The following is a 23784-nucleotide window of genomic DNA, read 5'->3' on the forward strand; positions in this document are numbered from 1 at the left end:
GGTTTGTTTCACATTTTTCTAGCGAAATAGGTTTTTTTTCACATATGAAATGTGAAATGTCAAAAACTAAACGCGTTCAAATGCATCCAGGTTTGATCTTGTCTAAAGGTCTTGCCGCAAATAGTTCAAATATATTAAAAAATAAATGGAATTTTTGTTAAAGAGATTTGAATCATCCAAATTATGAAAAAGAAAATAAAAGTGATGGATTTAAGAGAGAGAGAGAGAGAGAGAGAGAGAGAGAGAGAGAGAGAGAGAGAGAGAGAGAGAGAGAGAGAGAGTATGTGTGCTTGAGTGGGAAAAGAGAAAGATGTGTACCACGATGTGTCTTTTTTCTGACTATGCTGGTAGGACTCGGCAGTGATTTGACTCTGAAATATGTAAAAGCTGAAGTGTGCAATACATACATATACAACCGTCCGTAGTGGGCCTCAGTCGCACAAATCTCAAAGAATGTGGATGGTGCCAGATCTGCCATTACATACCGTCACGGCGTAAAAGAGTTTGGGGCATACTCTATGCATATGTTTTTTTAGGGTCCATACTCTATGCATATGTAAAAGGTATAGTTGGACGCTGGAATTGATCCATTTGAACCTTGGCTCTACACAACTGTAGCATACCCGCCACACAGATTCCAAATTAATCGATGACATCTGAATCTTAACTCTACACCTCATAGCACATAACACACGACTACGTACATCAGTGATCAATCGACAGTCCCGACACTAGACACGTTCTACCAGAGCTACAGGAACTAAAACAAGGCAATGCGGCTACGGCGCGCTCTAGATTTGCAGCTTGCGCATCCGCCGGCAACAGGGTTAACTCAGAGCCCCCCTCGGAACCTGACCGAACTCACAGCATGCTTCCTCGCTGCGCCGGGACGATCACCGTGCCCTCTTTCAGCGCAGGGATCTTGCAGCAGCTCAGCTGCTCCGTCGTCTCCCACTTCGTCCTGGGCACGACCTCTTCGTGCCGAGGAGAGTACTCCTGCATGGAGATTTGTTCCTTTCAGTTTCAGATGCATGGTGATGATGATGAAAGAAGCTGGAGGCGATGTGTCAGGTAATGAAGGTACCTACCTCCAGCTTGTCGAGCAGTTCCTTGGGCGTGGGAGCCAGCACGATGATGTGGCGCGCAGTGGGCTTGATGAATCCTTCATCCACGGCATTGTCGATGAAACACAGCAGGGCGTTGTAGTAGCCGTCCACGTTCAGCAGCCCGACCTGCGACACACGTTTCCCGGGCGTCAGACTGAATGCGGTTTTTTGTTAGTTTCCTCGATCTGCGCGTGCAGGTCAGTACTACGTAGTTTTTTGTTTTTTTTTTTCGTTTCTTTTTAGGGAAGGTCAGTACGTAGTTTTTTTTAGAGAAAAGCCATCATGGCGGTTTATATTTCATGTGACGCAGAAGACGAAGAGCGGTCTAGACATGAACCACGGTACATACCGGCTTGTCGTGGATGCCAAGCTGGGCCCATGTGATTACTTCCAGGAGCTCCTCAAGTGTTCCATAGCCCCCTGCAGGATCAGAGTTTTACATGTCAATACAGGTGGTTTTGCTTTGTTCTGAAAAAGGATCTAAAATCTGAGTAAGTGATTTTGCTCAGATATCATGTTTCTTTTTAAGTGTTTTCTTTACAGTTTCCTTTTTTGTAACGAAAAAAGGTTCATGTAAGTTCTTTTATGAAAAGCGCAGGCGTATTTCATGATAACCACATCCAGGCCTCATCCAAGATTACTCCTCTCATGGGCCTTTTCTCATGTGTGTTGTGTGACCCAACAACAGAAGTGGACTCTCAAAAGTACAGGCCATGCTTCCACCACAAGTCCACTACTGGACTGGCAAGTGGATCATCGGGAAAAAGAAACTAGCTTTTCTCAAAAAAGAAATCTAAGAAAACTAGCAAGTGGATTTATGAGGTCAAAGTCAACCCCATACTCATGCACGCATCGATCCTATTTCCTCTTTACACACACACTTTCCACTAACCATGAGATCAGAAAGCGACGACCATCAAAAGCTACGTAGCATACAACAAAGCTGCATGTCGACTGAAGAAGTTGGTAGAGATTTGCAGGTGTTATCAGGAGGATCGAAGGACTAACCAGGGAGCGCTATAAAGGCATCAGATTGCCTGGCCATCTCAGCCTTCCTTTGGTGCATACCCGCCACCTCCTTCACCTCCCCCACCGTCTCACCTGTTATCTGCATGCAGCACCCACAGCCACAGGCAGCATCAAGAACACTAGCTACATGCATCAATGCATGTGTGTTAAAAGCCCAATCTAAGACAGGGACACTAGGGACGGGGGGTCAAGGACGACAACTTTCTGCAAATGGTACTATATTGTAATCCGCAGGGCAATGCATGCAAGGGTCAGGGGAGGTAATCATGGTGCTGTTGTGTAAAATAATTGACACATTTCTTTTGGGTTAACAAAGTCAGTATCTGCAGATTAAAGGCTCATAAAGGCCTTGATTAAGAACAAAAGGGGGCAGGCACTAGATGCGGCAGTCAAGATCAGCGAGATATCAACTCCAAAATAAAAGGACACAAGATTTCACTGAACATTCCATGCATGTGATCTTTCTTCAAAAGAGAGCAGATAAGATTGCATCCATGTATCCTTGTTTTCCACTACCAGGAGAGATAAACAAGCTTTGTGAAAAATAAAAAATAAAAACATCATGCTTAATTACGTGCTTCTCTACTGGGGTCCGGTCATTACATACAAATTTGAGTAGTAAATACAAATGTCGGTTCAAAGGGTGGGAAAAGATAAAAACGGATGTAGAATTCATGGGAATCATTGCACTGCAGGTGATTAAACAATGGCAGAAATGTTGGAAGGTGCAGGCGTGGGAATGTTATTGTTACCTCTCTAGGCATGAGAGTCTTGGGAATCACCCTGCATAGGGACAGCAAGATGACAAATTATATACTGGCATTATGTGTGTAGCAACTGGAGGAATCGACCCATACGACTCTGTTTTGCTCTCCTTGCCATCTTGCAAGTCTCCAACGACTATTCTTTTCACGCTCCACAGTACAGAAGCGGTAGTACATGCTGAAGAATGAATCATCATGGCTGTTTGTTTGTTTGTTTACATACCCGATGACATGCCTTCCTCCGCTGTAGACCGCTTGAGAGACCAGGCCCATGAGCCCCACGCTTCCTCCTCCGTACACCAGATCAATGTTCCTTGCTACCTGGTGTGGTGAAACAACCATGGCAATAAACATTGGAGAGAAAAGTTAATTTATGGGCATTTCTCATCTTGTATAATGTCACGCATCTACTGTTATTACACTATTGTCCATATTTAGCTTGCGGAAAACAAATTAAGGGCATTAGACGGGCGAGCCTGGCAGAACACCAAAAGTTGGGCAAATGCATGTACGTACTGCACAAACTAGCTAGCTGGTATGTCTTGTCTTTGTGAGTAGTCGACGAATAAGCTCGGCTACATGAACCCATGCAGAAAACCACAGACCCTCAAGCCTTGTAAAAGCAACCACAAGTTCACAACAAGATCGAGCAAGTGTGTTCAGAAAACATCATCCGGTTTCACTCTTTGAGCACCAAGCCAAGATTCAAGTGACAAGACAGAATGGAGCTGGCTAGCTAATGCGGAGAAGAACACTTGAGCGGAAACAATCAAGGAAACTAGCGCTGGAGTTGAGAAATGATGTGAAAAACTAGCCAGAGAGAGAGAGAGAAGACGAGTGAGTAGAGTACGTACCAGCTCCTGGCCAAGCTCAACGGCGGCATCCTGGTAGCTCATCTTGTTGCCCTTGCTGCTCCCGCAGAAGACGCATACCCTCCTGAACCGAGACGGCGGCGCCATCACCTGCGCTACTGCCTCTGCTCCGATCTCCATCTCCATCTCATCTTCTCTATCCATTTGTCCCGGCCGGCCGGTGGTATCTTTGCTATATATCTCTCCTGACTCGCAACGGTGAAGATGAAATCCCACTACCGCCTACACACTCATTGCGCCTGCTCTTGGCCCTTTATATATGTATGTGTATCTCGCGAGCGAGCTAGGGCCCCCTCTCATCGCATTATTTATGCGCGGTAAGTTGGTTCCGATCGAGCAGCTACTGTGATATTCTACCTGAGCTAGCTGAATGTATGTTTCTTTTGTGCTCCGTGAGAGGGAAGCAGCTGGATGCCTGGATGGATGTAGCTAGTGTGTAATATGATATGATTGGCTCACAGCTGATTAAGAATTATTACAGTCAGTAGGCCGGTCTCTTCTTTTCCCGATATTCGTCCAAGTATAGTAAGTAACCAGGAGTACTACGACGATCTCTGTTAAATTGGTGGGGTACGAACTAGTTTAGGTTTTCCTGTGAGAGACCGTGCATGCATGCATGCTTGCAACTGCGATGACCAAAAACATGATGTCGGCCCTTGTGTTAGGGCCTATCAAGGAGATGCCGGACAGACTTCCTTGCAAAGGAAGAGGAGCAGAAAGCATGTTTACAGCGAAGGGAATTTTGACATCCTCGGGCTTTGTTTGACAGGAAGGGATCGTGGAGGTTTTGGGAGGAGGGGATTTTAGAGGATTTGGTGAATCCTCCTCTTTCACCCAATCCCCTTGAAAGCTTAAATCCTTCTCCAGCCACACATCCCCTCCAGCCACACATCCCCTCCGCGAGGACGGCTGCTGCCGCCAGCAGCGTGAGGAGAAGGCTCGGTCTCGCGCGTGGCTCCAATTCCACAAGGGCCTCCTCATGCCTTCTGACCCGCATGGTTCGAGGCGGATCGACGGGGAATCATGTGGATTGCGCTAGCAAAACCTCGTCTGCCAAATGGGCCAAGGAGGATTGTAGAGGGTTCCGGGCCACACGTGAAAAATCCACTCGATACCCCCCGAAACCTCTCATGTCAAACGAAGCCTCGGTGTGTCTAGCGTTAATATACTATAGAGAAAATTATGTTTTTGGTCCCTCAAGTTTCCCGAAAATATAGACTTGGTCACTTAAGATTTTTTGGTACACATTTGGTCCTTCAAGTCTCAAAACCGCGTAAGTTTAGTCCAAACTCAGATTTTTACCACTTTGACCGGGTTTGACCAGATGGACAGTAAATTCTAAAAAAATCCAAGCAATGCTGTGTTTTTTTGCGATCCAATATGCTTACATGCGCAAAGTGCGAGGGACAAGATTATACTTTTGAGGAACTTGAGTGAGCAAAGGCATAACTACTACTCCCTCCGTTCTAAGTATCTCAATTTTATACTAACTTGAATACAAAATTGTACTGAAGTTGAGAGGGCAGAGGGAGTACTACTCAGTGTAAGTGGATACGCAGGCATACTTTACAAGTTCAAGGTAATTGTACCGAAGTTGTTCACCTTGTACTTTTCTCGACAACTTTGTCTTGATTTGCAGTGTTGATGTCAGTGCAGTGTAGCGACTGAGGTTGTCGTTCGCACTCGCACGTATTCGATCGTTGAATCGGTCTTAGTAAAAGACATAGGTTAATCACAAGTATTTTTACTTGTTTCAAAAACGAAAATTATATGGTTTTTTAGGGGAAATTATAAGGCTTTGGTGGTATTCATAGAGTGTAGATTACGGTCCAGGCTCTAGGAAAATGGCAGAAGATAGCTTCCTGTCTCATCTTTATATCCCGTTGCAGATGGGCATGCAGGTGAGAACATGGCTGTGATTCTGTGAAAAGCTGCATGCATGGGAGCTCAGCTGACCGCTGATTAACCATGCAATGCTTTTCATTTGGAAACCGCACAATGATGGACCAGTCAGATCAGATTCCCGGGTGGCCACGGTCCAATCAACGGACCTATCGATCTTCAAGTTGTGCAAGAATCCTTTTACGCAAGTTCGTATCTCTTGGAAAAATGTGTTTAGACAACGGCATTTCTAGAGAACGGAGTTTTTTTATACGGGAAATGGCAAGAGCACTGCCATTTTATTAATTAAGATAGAGAAAAAGCGATAATGTTATTTACATGGGGACCAAAAGCAAACAAAAATAAGGTTATTTATATTGTAAGTTGTCTAATGTCCTCCATGACAAGTTAAACGATGTTCATCACAACTAGGGAAGTGATTGAAGGTGGGTCTATTTCAATCTTCCCAAACATTTCATGACCCAAGATGATAGCTTGTCCGAAGCGGATGCGCGAACCACTGTCGCCCTCAGTCTTCCAGCGTGACGCAATATGCACCATTTGCAGAGCCCCCCTCCCCTGCAACATGATGGTGGATGCTTAACATTAGCACAACGGCATGAAACGTCTGCAACATCGCACTGTATGGGGCCATAGTGGCATCGTCTTAAACAATTGTGCCCCTCACAAACATCTTCATGTTCTAGTATTGTAAGATGCAAACCGTCAAAAATTGTCCAAACATCAATGTCAAACAACTTACAAAGAACAACCCTCTCCTTGTCAACTAATAAAATCATCTGCCATAGGTCGAGATATCAAAAGGACGAAATGCAAGCACATCCTGTCTGGATAATAAGACGAAGGCTTCCAAGGGTATCTACATCAACCTTACTCGCTGACCTTGCTCCATTACGACTACTGATGGGGGGCTTCTCGTTGATAGGTCAAATTTCTTATCGGACAAGCTCCCTTCGACACCAAGATGCCCCCCCAACAGCCTAGGACACCCCATCGACACCAGAACGACACCACCGCCTCAGGATGGTGCTTACCATCGCACGATCGAGAGAAGATTAGGAAACATGCTACGAGTAAGGAAGAAGGCCCTAAACGTGTGGTAAACCGACATCAGGACAGACCCTTGCCCTTGCACGTATGCCCCACAAACCGACATGGAAGCCTCCCATACGAGTGCTAGGTAAGGGCATCTCCAACACTGACCCTCAAACCGCCTCTATCTGTCCGGACTCCGTAAGCCATCCAACACTGACTCCCATCGGTCCGCTTAGCAATCCGGACCACAGTTTTCCCGCAAAACGGAACCAAACCTAGGGGGAATTGTGGGAGTCTGGACACGAGCCACCTAGGACCCTGACACCCCAGGCCCACCCAAAACTGAGGTGGAGCTGCTTTTTTGTTGCTGGCCGCATTGTTTTTGCGGCACCCCCCCCCCCACTCTCTTTCTTCCATCCCGCCACCAACGCATGGACCTGGAGGAGACCATGCCCGAGACGATGGTGGTGGAGGATCCGAACAACACGCTCACCCTGAAGATCAACTCGACGACATGGCAAAATCGACGCGTCAAAGCGAAGGCCGCAAAGGCAGAAATGCTCAAGAAGCTGAAGACTGGCGGAGGGCATGCTGGTGGCCGATGTGGTGGTGGGCATGCTGATTGCGGACATGGTGGAGGTCGTGCTCCGCCGCCCTTGCCGGCCGAGCATATGTCGCCATGGCCGGAGCATTACAAGGCTCCATACTAGTACGCCGCCAAGCAGCTTGGTAGGCAGCCCCTGGCATCCGTGGCCAGGAAAGTTCCTTACATCATCAACGTCAATGTGGAGTCGCTGCTTTTCTCGGAGTGTTCATTGCCGTAGCATGTCCGGATGCAAGTGCCGGGTGGGAAGCAGTTGGGTGTCTACACATTGTTTGCTGGTCTACCTAAAGTGGGCAAGACGATGTACGACATCACGGACATGGAGATGTTTGACATCATTCCCGAGGGAAGCAGAGGAGGAGGTGGCTATGAGGACGGGCAGGTGGATAACTTGGAGCCCACCCAGTCCGGCAGCTACACCCAGCCGGGCACGCAGCATGGCTACTCCCAGCCATGCACGCATCATGACTACACCTAGTCCGACACCTATACCTAGATGCACGCAGACACACAACAGCATGATTGGGCCAGCAGACAGCAACATGAGGAGGAGGACGACGAGGAAGATGACCCGAATGGTTTCCGTGGTGATCCAAAGAAGAAGGGTAGCGGAGAAAGCTTCAACATGAGGGAGGACGAACAATTGTGTGAGCATGGTTGGCCACTAGCCTCGATCTGATGCATTGCATTGAGAAAAAGTTAGGTCTCGTTTTAATAAAAGAACAATTAAGTTAGTATAGCGAGTGTGGAAAAGTGGTGGTAGGATTTGCGAAATTGTCCTAGGAAATTTATAACTAGATCGATAATCATTATTGCAATTTTATATGAGGGAGAGGCATGAGCTAACATATTTTCCGTACTTGGATCATATGAACTTATGATTGGACCTCTAGCAAGCATTCACAACTACTAGAAATCATTAAGGTAAACCCAACCATAGAATTAAGTAACAAGTCCCCTTTACTCCCATACACAATAACCCCCTTATTCAGGTTTAAGTTTCTGTCACTCTCGCAACCCACTATGAGCAAATCATGAACGTATTGAAACACCCTACAACTGGAATTCCCACGCGTGTGTGCGTGCTACTTGTGAGCTGCATTGGGATTTTCCCCAAAGAGGAGAGGAGATGCAGTATAGTAGAGATAAGTATTTCCCTCAGTGAGAACCAAGGTTTATCGAACCAATAGGAGAGTCACGCAAAGCCTCATGAACAACACATGCACACACAAAAGCAAATACTTGCACCCAACACGAGCAAGAGGGTTGTCAATCCCCTTGAACTCGTTAATTGCAAGGATCAAATCTTGTATAGCTAGGTAGATGGATAAATTGTAAAGTAAAATAAAAGAAGTAAAATTGTAGCAAAGGTATTTTGGATTTTATAATATGATACAAGTGGACGCGGGGGCCATACTTTTCACTCGAAGATTCTATCTTGAACGCATAGCAAACTGTGGGCGGACAAATTACTGTTGGGCAATTGATCTAAAAGCACATAGGTATGACATATTCACGACAATGATCATGTATATAGGTATCACATCCAAGACAAGTAGACCGACTCCTGCCTGCATCTACTACTATTACTCCACCAATTGGCCGCTATCCAGCATGCATCTATGGTATTAAGTTCATGAAAAATGGAGTAACGCCTTAAGCAAGATGACATGATGTAGAGAAAGTAAACCCAATCAATATGAATAAAACCCATCATTTTACCCTTAATAGCAACAATACAAATATGTTTCTTGTCCCCTTCTATCACTGGGATATAGAGCACCGCAAGATTGAACCCATCACAAAGCACCTCTCCTACTGAAGATAAATCAATCTAGTTGGCCAAACCAAACAGATAGATCAGAGAGAAATACAAAGATATAACAATCATGCATAATAAATTTCAGAAAAGACCCAATTAATTTCAATGAATAATCTAATCATAAACCCACAATTCATTGGATCCCAACAAAAGAAGATTACATAGGATAGAACTCCGAGAAGATCGAGGAGAACATGGTATTGAAGATCAAGGAGAGAGAAGAAGCCATCTAGTTACTAGCTATGGACACATAGGTCTGTGGTAAACTACCCATGCATCATTGGAAGGTAGCAAGGATGATGTAGAAGCCCTCCGTGATCAATTTCCCCTCTAGCAGAGTACCGAAAAAGTCCTCCAAATGGGATCACAGAAAAACAGAAGCTTGCGGCGCCAGAAAAAGGGTTTCAGGTGGCTCTTTGTTGCTTTCCCAATATTTGAGAATTTATAGAAGTGGAATTAGGTCAGATAGAGCCTCGTGGGGCCCACAACATAATAGGGTGCGACCCCCCATAGGGAGCGCCCTGTTGCCTTGTGTCTCTTCGATTGTCGTCTGGTCTCCTTGATACGTCTCCAATGTATCCATAATTTATGAAGTATTCATGCTGTTATATTATCATTCTTGGATGTTTTACAATCATTTTATAGTAACTTTATATTTTTTTTGGGATTAACCTATTGACATAGTTCCCAATGCCAGTTGGTGTTTTTGCTTGTTTTTTACATCACAAAAAATCAATACCAAACGGAGTCCAAACACAGAGAGATTTTTTGGAGAATTTTTATGGACCAGAATACACAACTTGGGCCAAAGAAGTACCAGAGGGGTGCCCCGAGGGGGGAACAACCCACTAAGGCACATCCTTTCTCACATGCATGTATCTTCTCATAGGGCATCTTAAGTGCACAGAGGATTTTGTCCGACTGGTACATGTTTTCAGGCATTACATGGCCTTTGGGTAGAAAGCATCCAAATACTGTCATCACCACGTCGTAGCATTCTTTGCCCAAGTTGAATTGAGCCTTCAGAGCCATTATTTGTGAGATGGCATCCAACTGACAAAGCTCAGTGTGCTCGTGGAGAGGACGTTTTGAAGACTCCAACATTTCATTGACGGCTTTTGCAGATTCCTCCATCTCATCGCCCGAATCCCGAGCATCATCGAACTCTTGCACCATGTCTTCCACCCCGGTACCTTGCTTGTCGGTGCGACGACGAACCACCTCAGCTCTGGCATGTTGGGCAGACTCACCATGAAATGTCCACACCGTACATCCGAGCGTAAAACCACTCTTCTGCAGGTGTTTGCCCATTTCTTCCTCTGCCCTCTTGTGCCAATTGTCACACCAGACACAGGGGCACCAGGTTTTCTTCTGGTCATTTGCAAATGTGACTCTCACAAACCCCTTGGTTTTTGCTAACAATTCATTGGTCATGTCTTTCTGACTAGTGTGACCGGTGTACATCCACGCACGATCACTCATCTTGCCTACCTACACTCTAATAGGTATAGATAGGTCCATCAACATGTATATTTATCAGTTAATCTAGTTTGTCAATTTTATTACGTCCATGCAACCTACACTCTAATAGGTAAAGATAGGTCCTAATCCCACCCGAGTATGTGTAGATTGAGTACGTTCTCCATGCTCTACCCCATTCTGAGACAAAATTTCGACAGCACCTGCCCGCTGTTCCTCAAATACACGTCTCGGCAATAAGCCGAGAGAATGTGCATCCGGAGAACAACACGGAGGCGCTACCGAAATTTTGTCTCGGAATGGGGTAGAGCATGGAGAATGTACCCAATCTACACATACTCGGGATGTCCATGGAAATCGCTGGACAATCCGAATAAGTTATGGCGATAAATATGCTATTGAATGCATATTTATCGATGCAACCCTTTCGGACGGGAGACGCCTAGGTTACACGACTTAGCATGAAAATGAAATCTACTGACATGGTTAAAAGAGTGTATGAGGTGAAGGTGGATTCGTAGCTCACCCTCGGCTGTAGAGGAAGTAGTCGAACAACGGCGGGATCACAGACCAAAAACTTCTACCATGATGACTCCAAGGAGATGAAATAGCACAAATCCTGCAAATTTTACCGATCAAGTCAAGAAAATTTAGGACATCACATCACATAAACCATTGACACTTCAAACTATGAAAAAAACTTTGACCCCTCGGCTATCCTCGACCCCTCGACCTTCTTCTCTTTCCTTTTCTACTTTTTCTACTTCTTCTTGTCCATCTTCTTCTTCTTCTTCTTCTTATTTTTGTTCATCTTTCTTCTTAACCTAAACTAAACTAAATCTAAACCTAAACCTAAAAAAATAGAAGAAAAAAAACCTAAACCTAAACCTAGACTAAACTAAATCTAAACCTAAAACTAAGAAAAACTTCGACCCCTCGACCTTCTTCTCTTTCCTTTTCTACCTTTTCTACTTCATCATCATCATCATCATCATCATCATCCTCCTCCTCCTCCTCATCATCATCCTCATCATCATCATCATCATCCAAGATTAGTAGACCGACTCCTTCCTGCATCTACTACTATTACTCCACACATCGACCGCTATCCAGCGTGCATCTAGTGTATTAAGTTCATGGAGAAATGGAGTAATGCAATAAGAACGATGACATGATGTAGACAAGATCTATTCATGTAGGAATATACCCCATATTTTATTCTTAATAGCAACGATACAGGCATGCCTCGCTACCCCTTCTGTCACTGGGTGAGGACACCGCAAGATCGAACCCATCACAAAGCATCTCTTCCCATTGCAAGAAAAATCAATCTAGTTGGCCAAACTAAACCAAAGATTCGAAGAAGAAATACGAGGCTATAAATAATCATGCATATAAGAGATCAAAGAAGACTCAAATAATATTCATGAATATAGATGTGATCATAAGCTCGCAATTCATCGGATCCCAACAAACACACCGCAAAACATCATTACATCAAATAGATCTCCAAGAACATCGAGGAGAACATTGTATTGAGAATCAAAAAGAGATGAGAAGCCTTCTAGCTACAGCGTACGAACCCGTAGGTCTATGGTGAACTACTCGCGCATCATCAGAGGAGCACCAATGAGAATGATGAACCCCTCCATGATCATGTCCCCCTCCGACAAGGTGCCGGAATAGGGCTCTAGATTGGATCACGTAGTCCTAGAACTTGCGGTGTCTAGAATTGTGTTTCGTCGACTCCCCTAGGGTTTCTGGAATATCTGAGTATTGCTAGAGCTGAGAGGCGTCGAGTGATACGTATCCATTGTATCTACTTTTCCAAACTCTTTTGCCCTTGTTTTGGACTCTAACTTGCATGATTTACGGAGGTGTTTATTGGAATTAATAAAAAATATTGGCGAAAGAATCAGCTAAAGGGGGCCCACACCCTGGCCACAAGGGTGGGGGCGCACCCTCCATCCTTGTGGGCCCCTGGACCTCCACCGACCTCAACTCCAACTCCATATATTTACGTTCGGGAAGAAAAAAAATCAAATAGAAGGATCCATCACGTTTTATGATACAGAGCCGCCGCCAAGCCCTGTTCTTCCTCGGGAGGGCAGATCTGGAGTCTGTTCGGGGCTCCGGAGAGGGTAATCCGTTGCCATAGTCATCATCAACCATCCTCCATCACCAATTTCATTATGCTCACCGCCGTGCGTGAGTAATCCCATCGTAGGCTTGCTGGACCGTGATGGGCTGGATGAGATTTACCATGTAATCGACTTAGTTTTGTTAGGGTTTGATCCCTAGTATCCACTATCTTCTAAGATTGATGTTGCTATGACTTTGCTATGCTTAATGATTTTCACTAGGACCCGAGTGCCATGGTTTCAGATCTGAACCTATTATGTTTTCATGAATATATTTGTGTTCTTGATCCTATCTTGCAAGTTATAGTCACCTACTACCTGTTATGATCCGGCAACCCCGGAATGACAATAGTCGGGACACTTCCCGGTGATGACCGTAGTTTTAGGAGTTCATGTATTCACTAAGTGCTAATGCTTTGGTATGGTACTCTATTAAAAGTAGGCCTTAATATCCCTTAGTTTCCAATAGGACCCCGCTGCAACGGGAGGGTAGGACAAAAGATGTCATGCAAGTTCTTTTCCATAAGCACATATGACTATATTCAGAACACATGCCTACATTATATTGATGAATTGGAGCTAGTTATGTGTCACCCTATGTTATAACTGTTGCATGATGAATGCCATCCGACATAATTATCCATCACTGATCCATTGCCTACGAGCTTTTCACATATTGATCTTTGCTTCGTTACTTTTTCGTTGCCACTGTTACGATTGCTACAAAACTGCTACTATTACTTTTGCCACTGTTACCGTTACTTCCATACTACTTTACTACTAAATATTTTGCTGTAGATATTAAGTCTTTCAAGTGTGGTTGAATTGACAACTCAGCTGCTAATACTTGAGAATATTCTTTGGCTCCCCTTGTGTCGAATCAAAAAATTTGCGTTGAATACTCTACCCTCGAAAACTGTTGCGATCCCCTATACTTGTGGGTTATGAAGACCTTTTTCTGGCGCCGTTGCCGGGGAGCATAACTCTATTTTTTGAGTCACTTGGGATTATATCTATTGATCACTATGAGGAATTTTATTGTTAAACAAGAAAACTTCAATGCTTATGTTAGTAGACAATTGAAACGTAATCCTTACATGCTTGACCACTTGGGTGATTATATGAATAGAACTGTTAATGATCTTAAGATTATTAGTAAACATGCTTCCATGGTTAAAAATCAAGTCGAAAAAGTACTTAAGGCACAAGATGATTTGCTTAATGAGTTGAATAGTAAGAATAATGATAATGTTATTAGGGTTATGACTAGAGGTGGTAAAATGACCCAGGAACCCTTGTATCCTGAAGGTCATCCTAAGAGAGTTGAGCAAGATTCTTAGAGAACTAATATTGATGCACCTAGTCCTAGTAATAAAATGAAAAAGAAAACTGATAGGACTTTGCATGCTGCTAGTGAACCTGCTATGGACACACCTGAGAATCCCAATGATATTTCTATTTTCGATGCTGAGACACAATCTGGTGATGAACATGAACCTAGCTAGTTATAATGTTAATGATGATGTTCATGTTGATGCTCAACCTAGTAATGATAATGATGTAGAGACTGAACCTGTTGTTGATCTTGATAACCCACAATAAAAGAATCAACGTTACGATAAAGAGACTTCATTGCTAGGAAACATGGTAAAGAAAGAGAACCATGCGTTCAGAAACCCATGCCCTTTCCTCCTAAGCCATCCAAGAAAAAGGATGATGAGGATTTTGAGCTCTTTGCTGAAATGAGTAGACCTATCTTTTTGTGTATGTGTTTGACTGATATGCTTAAAATGCCTCCTTATGCTAAGTATATGAAAGATATTGTTACTAATAAAAGAAATATACTGAAAGCTGAAATTTCCACCATGCTTGCTAATTATACTTTTAAGGGTGGAATAGCAAAGAAACTTGGAGATCCAAGGGTACCAACTATACCATGCCCCATTAAAAGAAACTATGTCAGAACTGCTTTATGTGATCTTGGAGCCGGTGTTAGTGTTATGCCTTTCTCTTTGTATCATAGACTTTAATTGAATAAGTTGACACCTACTGAAATCTCTTTGCAAATGGCTGATAAATCAACTACTATACCCATCGATATTTGTGAGGATGTGTCTGTTGTGCTTGCAAACATTACTATCTTAACAGACTTTGTCATTATTGATATTCCCGAGGATGACAGTATGTCGATCATCCTTGGTAGACCCTTTTTGAATACTGCAGTGGCTGTCGTTGATCGCAACAAAGGCAATGTCACTTTTCATGTTAATGGTAATGAGCATACAGTACACTTTTCGAAGAAACAACCTCAAGTTCATAGTATCAATTCTATTGGAAAAATTTCAACTATTACTATCGAAGGTTGTGAATTCCCTCTTCCTACTGTCAAAAAGAAATATGATATTCTTATTGTTAGGGAAATGTATATCCCTGTTGAGGTAACCTAGCGATATTAAAAAAATTCTCCGGTTTCATGTCATTCGGAAGAAGTTTGTTAATAAGACTTGATCAACCTTGTTAATGGATTCCTTTTGATGAGCGTGAGATGGATGAATTTAGAAAGCACAACTCTCTATAACCATCTTTTACTTTCTGTTATTTCGATTAAATAAAGAAAAATAGTATTTTCTGTCTGTTTTCTAATTTATCCGTGCAATAAAAAATGTCCCGAAAATAAAAGTTCTCCAAATGCCCTAAAAATTTAGTATGTTTTTTTATAGAATATTTGAGAATTTTTGTCACTGAACACACACCAAGGGGCCTCACCAGTTGGCCACAAGGGTGGAGGGCGCGCCCTACCCCCTAGGCGCGCCCCTGTCCTTATGGGCCCCACGTGGACTCCCTCCACTTATTCCAGCACCCATCCACTCCTTCCTCTAGAAAAAATCACTCCATAGCTCAAACTCATGTTCTTGCTTGTTTTGCTGCCATTTTCGATCTCCTTGCTCAAAGCTCCATTCACAAAACTGCTTTGGGGGATTGTTCTTCGGTATTTGACTCCTCCATTTGTAACATCCCAATTTTCAATTTCGATGTTATACATAGGTCATCATATGCATATCATGTTTTAATTACATTTTTGGTTGTGATCCTAGAAATCTTAAGTAACTCAAGGACCCAAGGAGAGAGTTGGAGGTTTCACATATTTTCATGTTTGAATTTTCTCAAATTTGAAAGGAGGATCAATTTGGTTTTAATATTTTTCTCTCCAATTATTTCCAATAATCAAAATAAAAGAGAGAAGATAAAATGACTTCTTCAAAAGAGACGAATATTGGAGAAGAAATTTTAAAATCAAATTTATTTTTTATTTGCATTTTATTTGAATTAGAAAAATATGCATTTTTGAAAATTGCATTTAGGCCAGAAAAATGTTCACTTTGTTCTAAATATTAGTTTTAGATGGTGAAAATTGTTTCTAGTATTTCTTTAGAATTTTTTATATTTTATTAGGATTTTCTTCTGGAGAAATTTTATTTTAAAAAATAAAAACTTCCCGCCCGACTGGGCCGAAGGCCCAGCCGAGCAGGCTGACCCGCAGCGCCGCGCCTTCCTCCCGCGCGGGAGAGACCCAACCGCCGTTGCCGTCCGAGTCCGGCCGGGGCACGACTCCCGAGCGACCTCGGCGCCCCATCCCGCAAGCCACACCCCCTCGGCCTTTATAAGCTGGAGCCACCGCGGCCCTCCTCCTCACCTCACCCTGCCACCGCAAGCCGCTGTCCGCGCCGCCGCCCGCCACCGTCTGCTGCCGCGCCGCACTCCGTCGCACCACCGCTCCGCCGCCCACGCCGCGAGCCACTGCCGCCGTCGCTGCCTCGCTAGAGTTCCGCCGCCGCCGTTGACCGCCGTCGCCGTGAACCGGTATAAAACCGCCCCGGTTCGCCGGTTCGTTTTTGGTTTTTTTTTGTTCTTCTGTTTAGATCGGTTTTTATTTTTTTAGGGTTCGCTAGTTAGCGAACGCTTTCTGTTTAGTTCATTTTAACGAACGCGTTCGTTAGTTAGGTTTTCATAGCCAACGTCCATTCGTTAGGTTTTCTTTTTATTGTATTTTCAGCCAGGGACCTATCCGTGAATACTTTTCTCATAGATTAGTCCCTAATCTTCAAACCCTCGTTACTTTTTGCTCGTTTGTCCAAATCCAGTGAAACCAACGCCAAAATCTTCGTCTTGTTGGTTTTGACAAATTAAAATTTGGTTGCAAGCATATTTGATTTCAAACTTCTTTTGATCATAGTTTGAGTTTCGTTGCTCCGATTTGGTTGATTCTTTTTGCAAATCGAAGCTCTTTAGTTGAACTTTCAGTTTGGATCTTTTCATTTGAGTTTTACCCTTGCATCTTATGCTTGAGTGCTCATGTATGCTATTGTTTATTCACGATAGATTTTCCAAAGTGCGAAGCGTGCTACTACGAGTCACTAGGGTTTTCAGATCGTCAGCAAGGCAAGTAACACTTTGATCATATCCCTTATTACCCAGTTTTTATGCATTAGTCTCAATCCTCAAACATTGCATGAGTAGGATCTGTTTAACATGTGGGTATTGGGAAGTAGTTGTTGAGGTAGTACCTATTGCCCTTTTATTCAAACCTTGGGAGTTACTACATTACGCTTATTATACTTTGCTTTGCTATGCTCGTAGACATGGTTTGGTTTGAGTGATTCATGACAGTTGTGAGTATTATTATGAACTAAGGGTTTACTTATGGTGGCTACTTTAACACACATCTGGTGGATTGGTTTGTGGGCACCTGGGGAAATCTAGTGTTATCCAAAGGAGAATCCTGGGGTATCTGTGTGATTTTTCCTATGGTTCGCCACCCAGGCTCAAATGGATCATTATGTTATTCATGCTGGAAACTTCCGTGTGCAGCCACAAGCCACTATGGGCTCTAGCATAGTTGAGTAAGTTGTGGGAAACCTTTCCATGATGGGCTAGTAGATGTAGGGGATTGTAGGTGTACCGGCTTATCTATCGGTTATGGGGACCTCTTCGAAAAGACTGTGTCTCGGTCATCCGTTTCTCAAACATCATGTAGTGCGAGAAATTCAACAGAGGAGATCGAGTCTTGTGGGGAAAAGTGCGCAAACCTCTGCAGAGTGTATAAACTAATCATGGTTAGCCGTCCCGGTTATGGACATTTCGAGTATCTGGTGCTTGAATTTCTATGATGATCTCATCACTTTACTTAATTAATCTGTGGGGTTATTGATTATTAATTTGGGATTGATATGGGGTTACCATTCTCAATGTTTTCAACAAACTTTGTAGTTAAATAAAATATATTCCTTTGTTGTAGGGAAAAACTGGCTTTTCGCAAAAAAATGATAACCATAGAGCCTCCACCAGCCGTATATGCATATAGTTATAGCTGTTATTTGTTCATTGCTCTTTAGTGTTATCTTGCTAGCATATTCCATGTGCTGACCTACACAGGCTGCAACTTACTACGTTGTAGAGTTTTCAGACGAGGAGTAAGGTGCGCTAGGTCGTTGTCATGCACTCAGCTATGCCGTTGGAGTTGATGGACTCATTTACCCTCGAAGCTTCCGCTGTAATCTTATTTAGATGGCCTTCATCCATATTATTGTAATAAGTACTCACTTTTGAGACATTCGATGTAATAAGTGTGTGATTGAACTCTGTTATAAATCGTCGACTACTGTGTGTGTCAGCATTACCGATCTAGGGATGACACTTATACATAGAGATTTGACCGTTTGAGGTCGGATCACTACACCATTGGTCCAATTAGTTTTTGTTCTAGTGCTTTATTTATTGAAATTTTTTACTGCTGTGGTGACCTTGTTCTTGAGCTTGCATGTCAAATTTATAGGGTCCAAAGTAATTTTGATGCATGATATAGCCTCTAGGCACTTGTAGGAGTAGTTGCTATCAAATTTTTTGAGTTTGGTTCACTTTTATTTTGAGTCACTAAAAATTTCAGAAATTTTTCAGAGCAAGAAAATGTCTAGGAGAATGTAACAATGTGGTTCTTCGAGGAAGCAAGCACCGAGGCACGCGATACGTGAACCAGACCTTGATCCACCAAGGGAGGCTCAAGTGAAGCCATGTGAATGGCCATCAGATGAATTTATGGTTCGTGCGGGTTTCATGGATGGATTCTGTGCGTACGTACAAAATGCCGGCCTTGAGGACTTCTTATCAGACAGGTAAATGGGAGATATTTTATACCTAGAGAGGAGCCAAACGAGTATGAGAGAACAGCGGAGGCTGCTCGCCTCCATGCTGCTGCCCTTCAGGCAGTATCTATTGCATCTTAGTACAACCCCGACTACAATTTTGATATCCACTAGGCCAGCCGTGGCCTTACACCAACTTAGGCCAAAAGCCTAAGCTTGGGGGAGTACGTATTTCTCACCGACATTACATTCATGTTCACACAGTCATTTCAGTTGTCGGTGTTCATACTTTTTCATTGTACTATCCATGTTAGTTTATTTCTTTTTCCCGCTTTCTTCTTGTGTGTTTGATAAACCTTAAGAAAAACCAAAAAAATTTAGTTGTAGTTTACTTTCTATGCATGTTTAGTAGTAGAATTAAAAGAAAAACCCAAAAAGATTTCTCGTTCTTCTTTTGCTTGTTGGGAGCTTTCCCGTGTAAATAGTTTTTCTCATTCTTGTTTTACTTTCATCAGAAAAGAAAATACTCCAAAAATATTTCACTGTGTTTCTTTGAATTTATTTTCTTGGGGGGTCGAGAGGAGAAGACCAAGATGAAAATGTTGAGTGGCTCTCATATGCATTATTGTTGATCTAACAAAGAGCCCATATTACCTTGTCTCCTCCTTTGAATAAATGTTTGCAGATTCCAGCTTAGTCCAATGCATGTGCACTATTATTATTATACACACCGTTCGGTCGTGCAAGTGAAAGGCAATAATGACGATATATGATGAAATGATTGAGATGAGGAGAAGCTGGTATGAACTCAACCTATCTTGTTTTTGTAAATATGATTAGTTCATCGTTCTTGATTCAGCCTATTATGAAATAAACATGTTTGCAATGACAATTAGAGACTATAGTTAATCATGCCATGCTTAATTAGCTAAGAATTTATAATGGTTTACCTTGCGTGCCAACATGGAAATTAAAATGGTTGTGATGTAGTATGATAGGATGGTACCCTCCTTTCAATGATTCGAGTGGCTTGACTTGGTACAAGTTCACGCATGTAGTTGAAACAAAATCAACATAGCCTCCATGATATTTGTGTTCATGGTTATTTATATACTACTCATGCTTGCATTCAATGTTGGTTAATCTCAATGCATGTTTATGACCGTTGTCGCTCTCTAGTTGGTCGCTTCTCAGTCTTTTTCTAGCCTTCACTTGTACTAAGCGGGAATACTGCTTGTGCATCCACTTCCATAAACCCCAAAGTTGTTCCATATGAGTCCACCATGCCTACCTATATGTGGTATTTACTTGCCGTTCCAAGTACATTTGCATGTGCCAAACTCTAAACAATACAAAAAATACACTTCCGTGATGATACGTGTTTGTCACAGTAGGTCACGTTTTATGTCATGCATGTACATCCATGACGATTTTATGACAGAATCAAGATAGTCATACCTGTGCTGTCGTAGAAGTGTTCCATGACATTACCAAAATTATCATCACAGAAGTGTCCACTTCCATGATGACAAATGGCGCGTCATGGAAGTGCTTTCATCAAGGGTGACCGACACATGGCATCCACCGTAACGGGTCACCGTTAAGCTACCGGGTCCGGTTTTGGATCCGGTAACCCGTTAACAGCCTGGACCAATGGGGATTTTCCACGTGTAAAATTCTCATTAGCCGGAGGAAACACGTGTTGGATCACCGTTGGGACATATGTCATCCACTCATTGGGCAGGAGGCGCCTATGATATGTCGACACATGGGACGACCCAACAGAGGCGCATTCCGATGAAAAGGCCGACCCTTTTGACTTGGTCAAAGAGGTAGCGGGCCGGCCCACGGAAAGCCTGTTTACGGCCTGTTAGCATATAGCCCATTTACAACCCGCTAGGTCACGGCCCGTTACGGCTTACCCGAATTAGGCCCAGTAGCGTCATTTGGGCCGTCTAGTATGATTCCAGCCCGTTGTAACTTCCGGTCCATGTACGGCACATGGCGTCTTTCTGCCCATATGAGGCCATTTGTAAATCTTGGCCCATTAACGGCCCATGGTGAAACTGGCCCATAATGAATAGTGTATTGCTTTATACCCATTAACCGCCCATTAGTCCGTCGGCCGTTACCAGCCCGTTTTAACTGTCGGCCTTCTAAGGGCCCATTTATTCTTGGGCTCATTTCCAGAATTCGATTACTTACGGTCCGTTACTAGCCTGTTCAGCTTGTGGGCCAAATTCAGCTCGTGGTTACAGTCGGCCTGCTTGTGGCCCGTTAACATGTTGGGCTGTTTTCGTAGCATCATCAATTACAGCCTATTAATGGCCTATTATGGTCGGGCCATAAAACAGACGATTTCCAATCTAGCCCATTTACGGCCCATTTTGCGGCCCGTCATTGGTCCACAAATAGTACGTCCCATGGTTGGCGAAATGATTATACGTGTTGGGTTCTACGGTAGGGTGCGTCGACTGCAAATTAAAATTCGGGTGGAACAACCAAGAACATGCTACGGAGATGGATCACAGTTTGTTACCACTAGGCGCGCAATACCGTGCAGCGGAAGAAGAGTTGATGCAGCGCGCCCGCGTGGATGGTCTCCTCCTCGTCCGATCTCCCTCGAACAGCCGGTCACCGGATCCCATGTACAAGTTCGCCGGAGCGGGGCAGGTGCACCGCCTCTAATGGCATCCGTGCGTGAAGGAGGAACGTCGTGCGGCGGACGGCTAGGTCCTATCACACAACTGGCGGCGAGTGGAGGCGTCTATTCGCAACACATGCAAACCCTAGTGACAGCGCCGAAGCGATCAACTACATGAGTGTGCCACACCCCCACTTTATATAGGCATCCATCGCTGGCTCAACACTTGGGCCTCGCATGGACCCTAAAGCCCATAAGTCTACTCAGCCAGAATCAAAACACAGCTTGGATCACATCCGACCAGTGTCCTCGGATCCGACCTCGTAGGTTCCTTCCCTTAAGCGCGGGGCCCCTTAGGTTCAAGCCGGCTTGGTTGCATTTTGGATCACCTCCGAACTGCACGGTTGGTAGCGGCCCCTAGCAAGGCATGCCGAACACCAAGCAGACTATGAAGCTGGTTAGGCGAACCTGTCCATCATACTTCTATTCCTTTTGCCACACGATATATATTGCCGGGATCAAGGCGAGTCTGTCATCGTTTTGCTAGCTCGACCTCTTTCTCATTCTAGTGATGCCGACCACAAACCATATTATCTCATAATCCTTGTCGGATGGCCATGCTTATCCTGGTCGGATCACACGAGGGGCCTAGAGTATATCTCTCCTCATCGGAGCAGCAAATCCCATCTTGCTCGACCATGTCTCGCAACATGGATCTGGACAAGCCTGAAACCTACCTTTGTAACTACCCAGTCACGGAGTAGCATTTGGTCGGCCCTAAGCAGGTATATCACCATCCCGAGTACATGCGCCAGCTCAGGTCTTGGGATATAGAACATATGTTGTACTAGAGACTCACAGATGACACATCGCTGCGTCTCATAGTTGGGTCTGTCCGACTCGGACCTTATCTCAACTCGGGTCCGACTACGTCGGATCTGACTAGATCCTTCCGAGTCCATATTATCCGGTTAGCATCCAATGCTCCATGGCTAGTGAGACCAAGCCATCGACCCTGATGTCAATCGTGCCGACCTCCAAGTGTACCTTTGCCCGAAGAAGCAGTTTTGGCCTTCTTGCCTTGCTCTGCAAGCCACTTGCCACAGTTCCTCTTCCAGTGACAGGTCTCCTTGCAATGATAGCAAATGGTCTTCGAGTCTGGTCCAGACTTTGGTGCAACAGCGGAGGTTACTTTCTTCGTGCCCTTTGCCTTAACCTTTTTCTTGGACCAACTCTTCTTGAACTTAGCTGATTTTTGCACCATCAACACTTGATGTGTGCCTTTCTTAATATCTTGCTCTGCCACTTTGAGCATCCCATGCAATTCGGTGAGCTTCTTATCCATGCCATGCATACGATAGTTCGAGATGAACGTCCCATAGCTGGGCGGAAGAGAACCCAGAACCACATCAGTAGCCAGCTCATCCAAGAGCGGGAAACCCAAACGATCCAAAGCCTGCACATATCCGATCATCTTGATCACATGTTGGCTCAGTGGATCACCTTCCTTCATCTTGCAATCCATCAAGGATCGCCAGACGTTGAACCTTTCGGTCCTAGCCTGTGTCTAAAACATGCTCTTGGGACTCTCAATCATATTGTAAGCCTCAACATTTTCGAAATGCTGTTGCAAATCGGGCTCCATACAAGCCAGCATCAGACAGCTGATCTCCGTTGATTCATCAACGAGTTTCTGGTAGGCATTCTTAGCTATGGCACTAGCATTATCAGCAGGTTCCTTTGGAAGTGGATCCTCTAGAACTTGTTCCTTTTTATCATGCTTGAGAACAATTCTCATATTTCTATACCAGGTGGTAAAGTTTGTTCCATTCAGTTTATCCTTTTCCAGAATTGATTTCAATGCAAAGTTGGGTTGAGCATGTGGTGCCATTGATCTACAATAGAAAATATGCAATCACTAAGCAATGTGTTTATGTAGAGTAATTTAAGCTAAGCCTTAAATGTAAATACTCCCACTGAGGTTGGCATCCCTTTGCAAGCTCTCAGTGATTCAGGATCCGACTAGCACATGTGACTAGTGAGCTTTAGCATCACTGCTGGACAACATGCCTATTCGGTAAGCAACTCCTTGCTAATCGTATCTCTATACGACTCCTGTCGGTCGGGAAGGTATCTCATACCCCGGCCCCAACCTTCTTTGCCACAAGGCCCAAAACCGTTTTGATAGCCTTGTCAAGTTAACCTGATGCAGTGCATGTTCGCGTACGACACGAACCCTTCAGTTC

The 23784-nt window shown here is 44.0% G+C and overlaps 1 protein-coding gene across 1 annotated transcript; it reads right to left on the minus strand.

Annotated features, from left to right (window-relative positions):
• Nucleotides 1–605: 605 nt before the first annotated feature.
• Nucleotides 606–4139, minus strand: LOC125533759 (cytokinin riboside 5'-monophosphate phosphoribohydrolase LOG1-like). The gene is made up of 7 exons (XM_048697118.1): nt 3754–4139; nt 3123–3220; nt 2888–2918; nt 2115–2214; nt 1456–1526; nt 1089–1232; nt 606–996 (listed from the first exon to the last, which is right to left on the minus strand). Exons 1-7 carry the CDS (start codon nt 3913–3915, stop codon nt 862–864), a joined length of 741 nt encoding a protein of 246 aa, XP_048553075.1. The 5' UTR covers nt 3916–4139; the 3' UTR covers nt 606–861.
• Between the last annotated feature and the right edge of the window lie 19645 nt (nt 4140–23784).

Source organism: Triticum urartu, chromosome 2 (assembly GCF_003073215.2).
Source record: "Triticum urartu cultivar G1812 chromosome 2, Tu2.1, whole genome shotgun sequence".
Taxonomy (NCBI): Eukaryota; Viridiplantae; Streptophyta; class Magnoliopsida; order Poales; family Poaceae; genus Triticum; species Triticum urartu.

Bases quoted from the DNA above. Each gene is read 5' to 3' on its own strand.
- LOC125533759 (XM_048697118.1), bottom strand. From the start codon at position 3,915: ATGGATAGAGAAGATGAGATGGAGATGGAGATCGGAGCAGAGGCAGTA. The intron at 2,215-2,887 runs GTAACAATAACA...TGCTGCATGCAG, and splicing joins AGACTCTCATGCCTAGAGAG to ATAACAGGTGAGACGGTGGG. The intron at 997-1,088 runs GTAGGTACCTTC...ATCTCCATGCAG, and splicing joins AACTGCTCGACAAGCTGGAG to GAGTACTCTCCTCGGCACGA.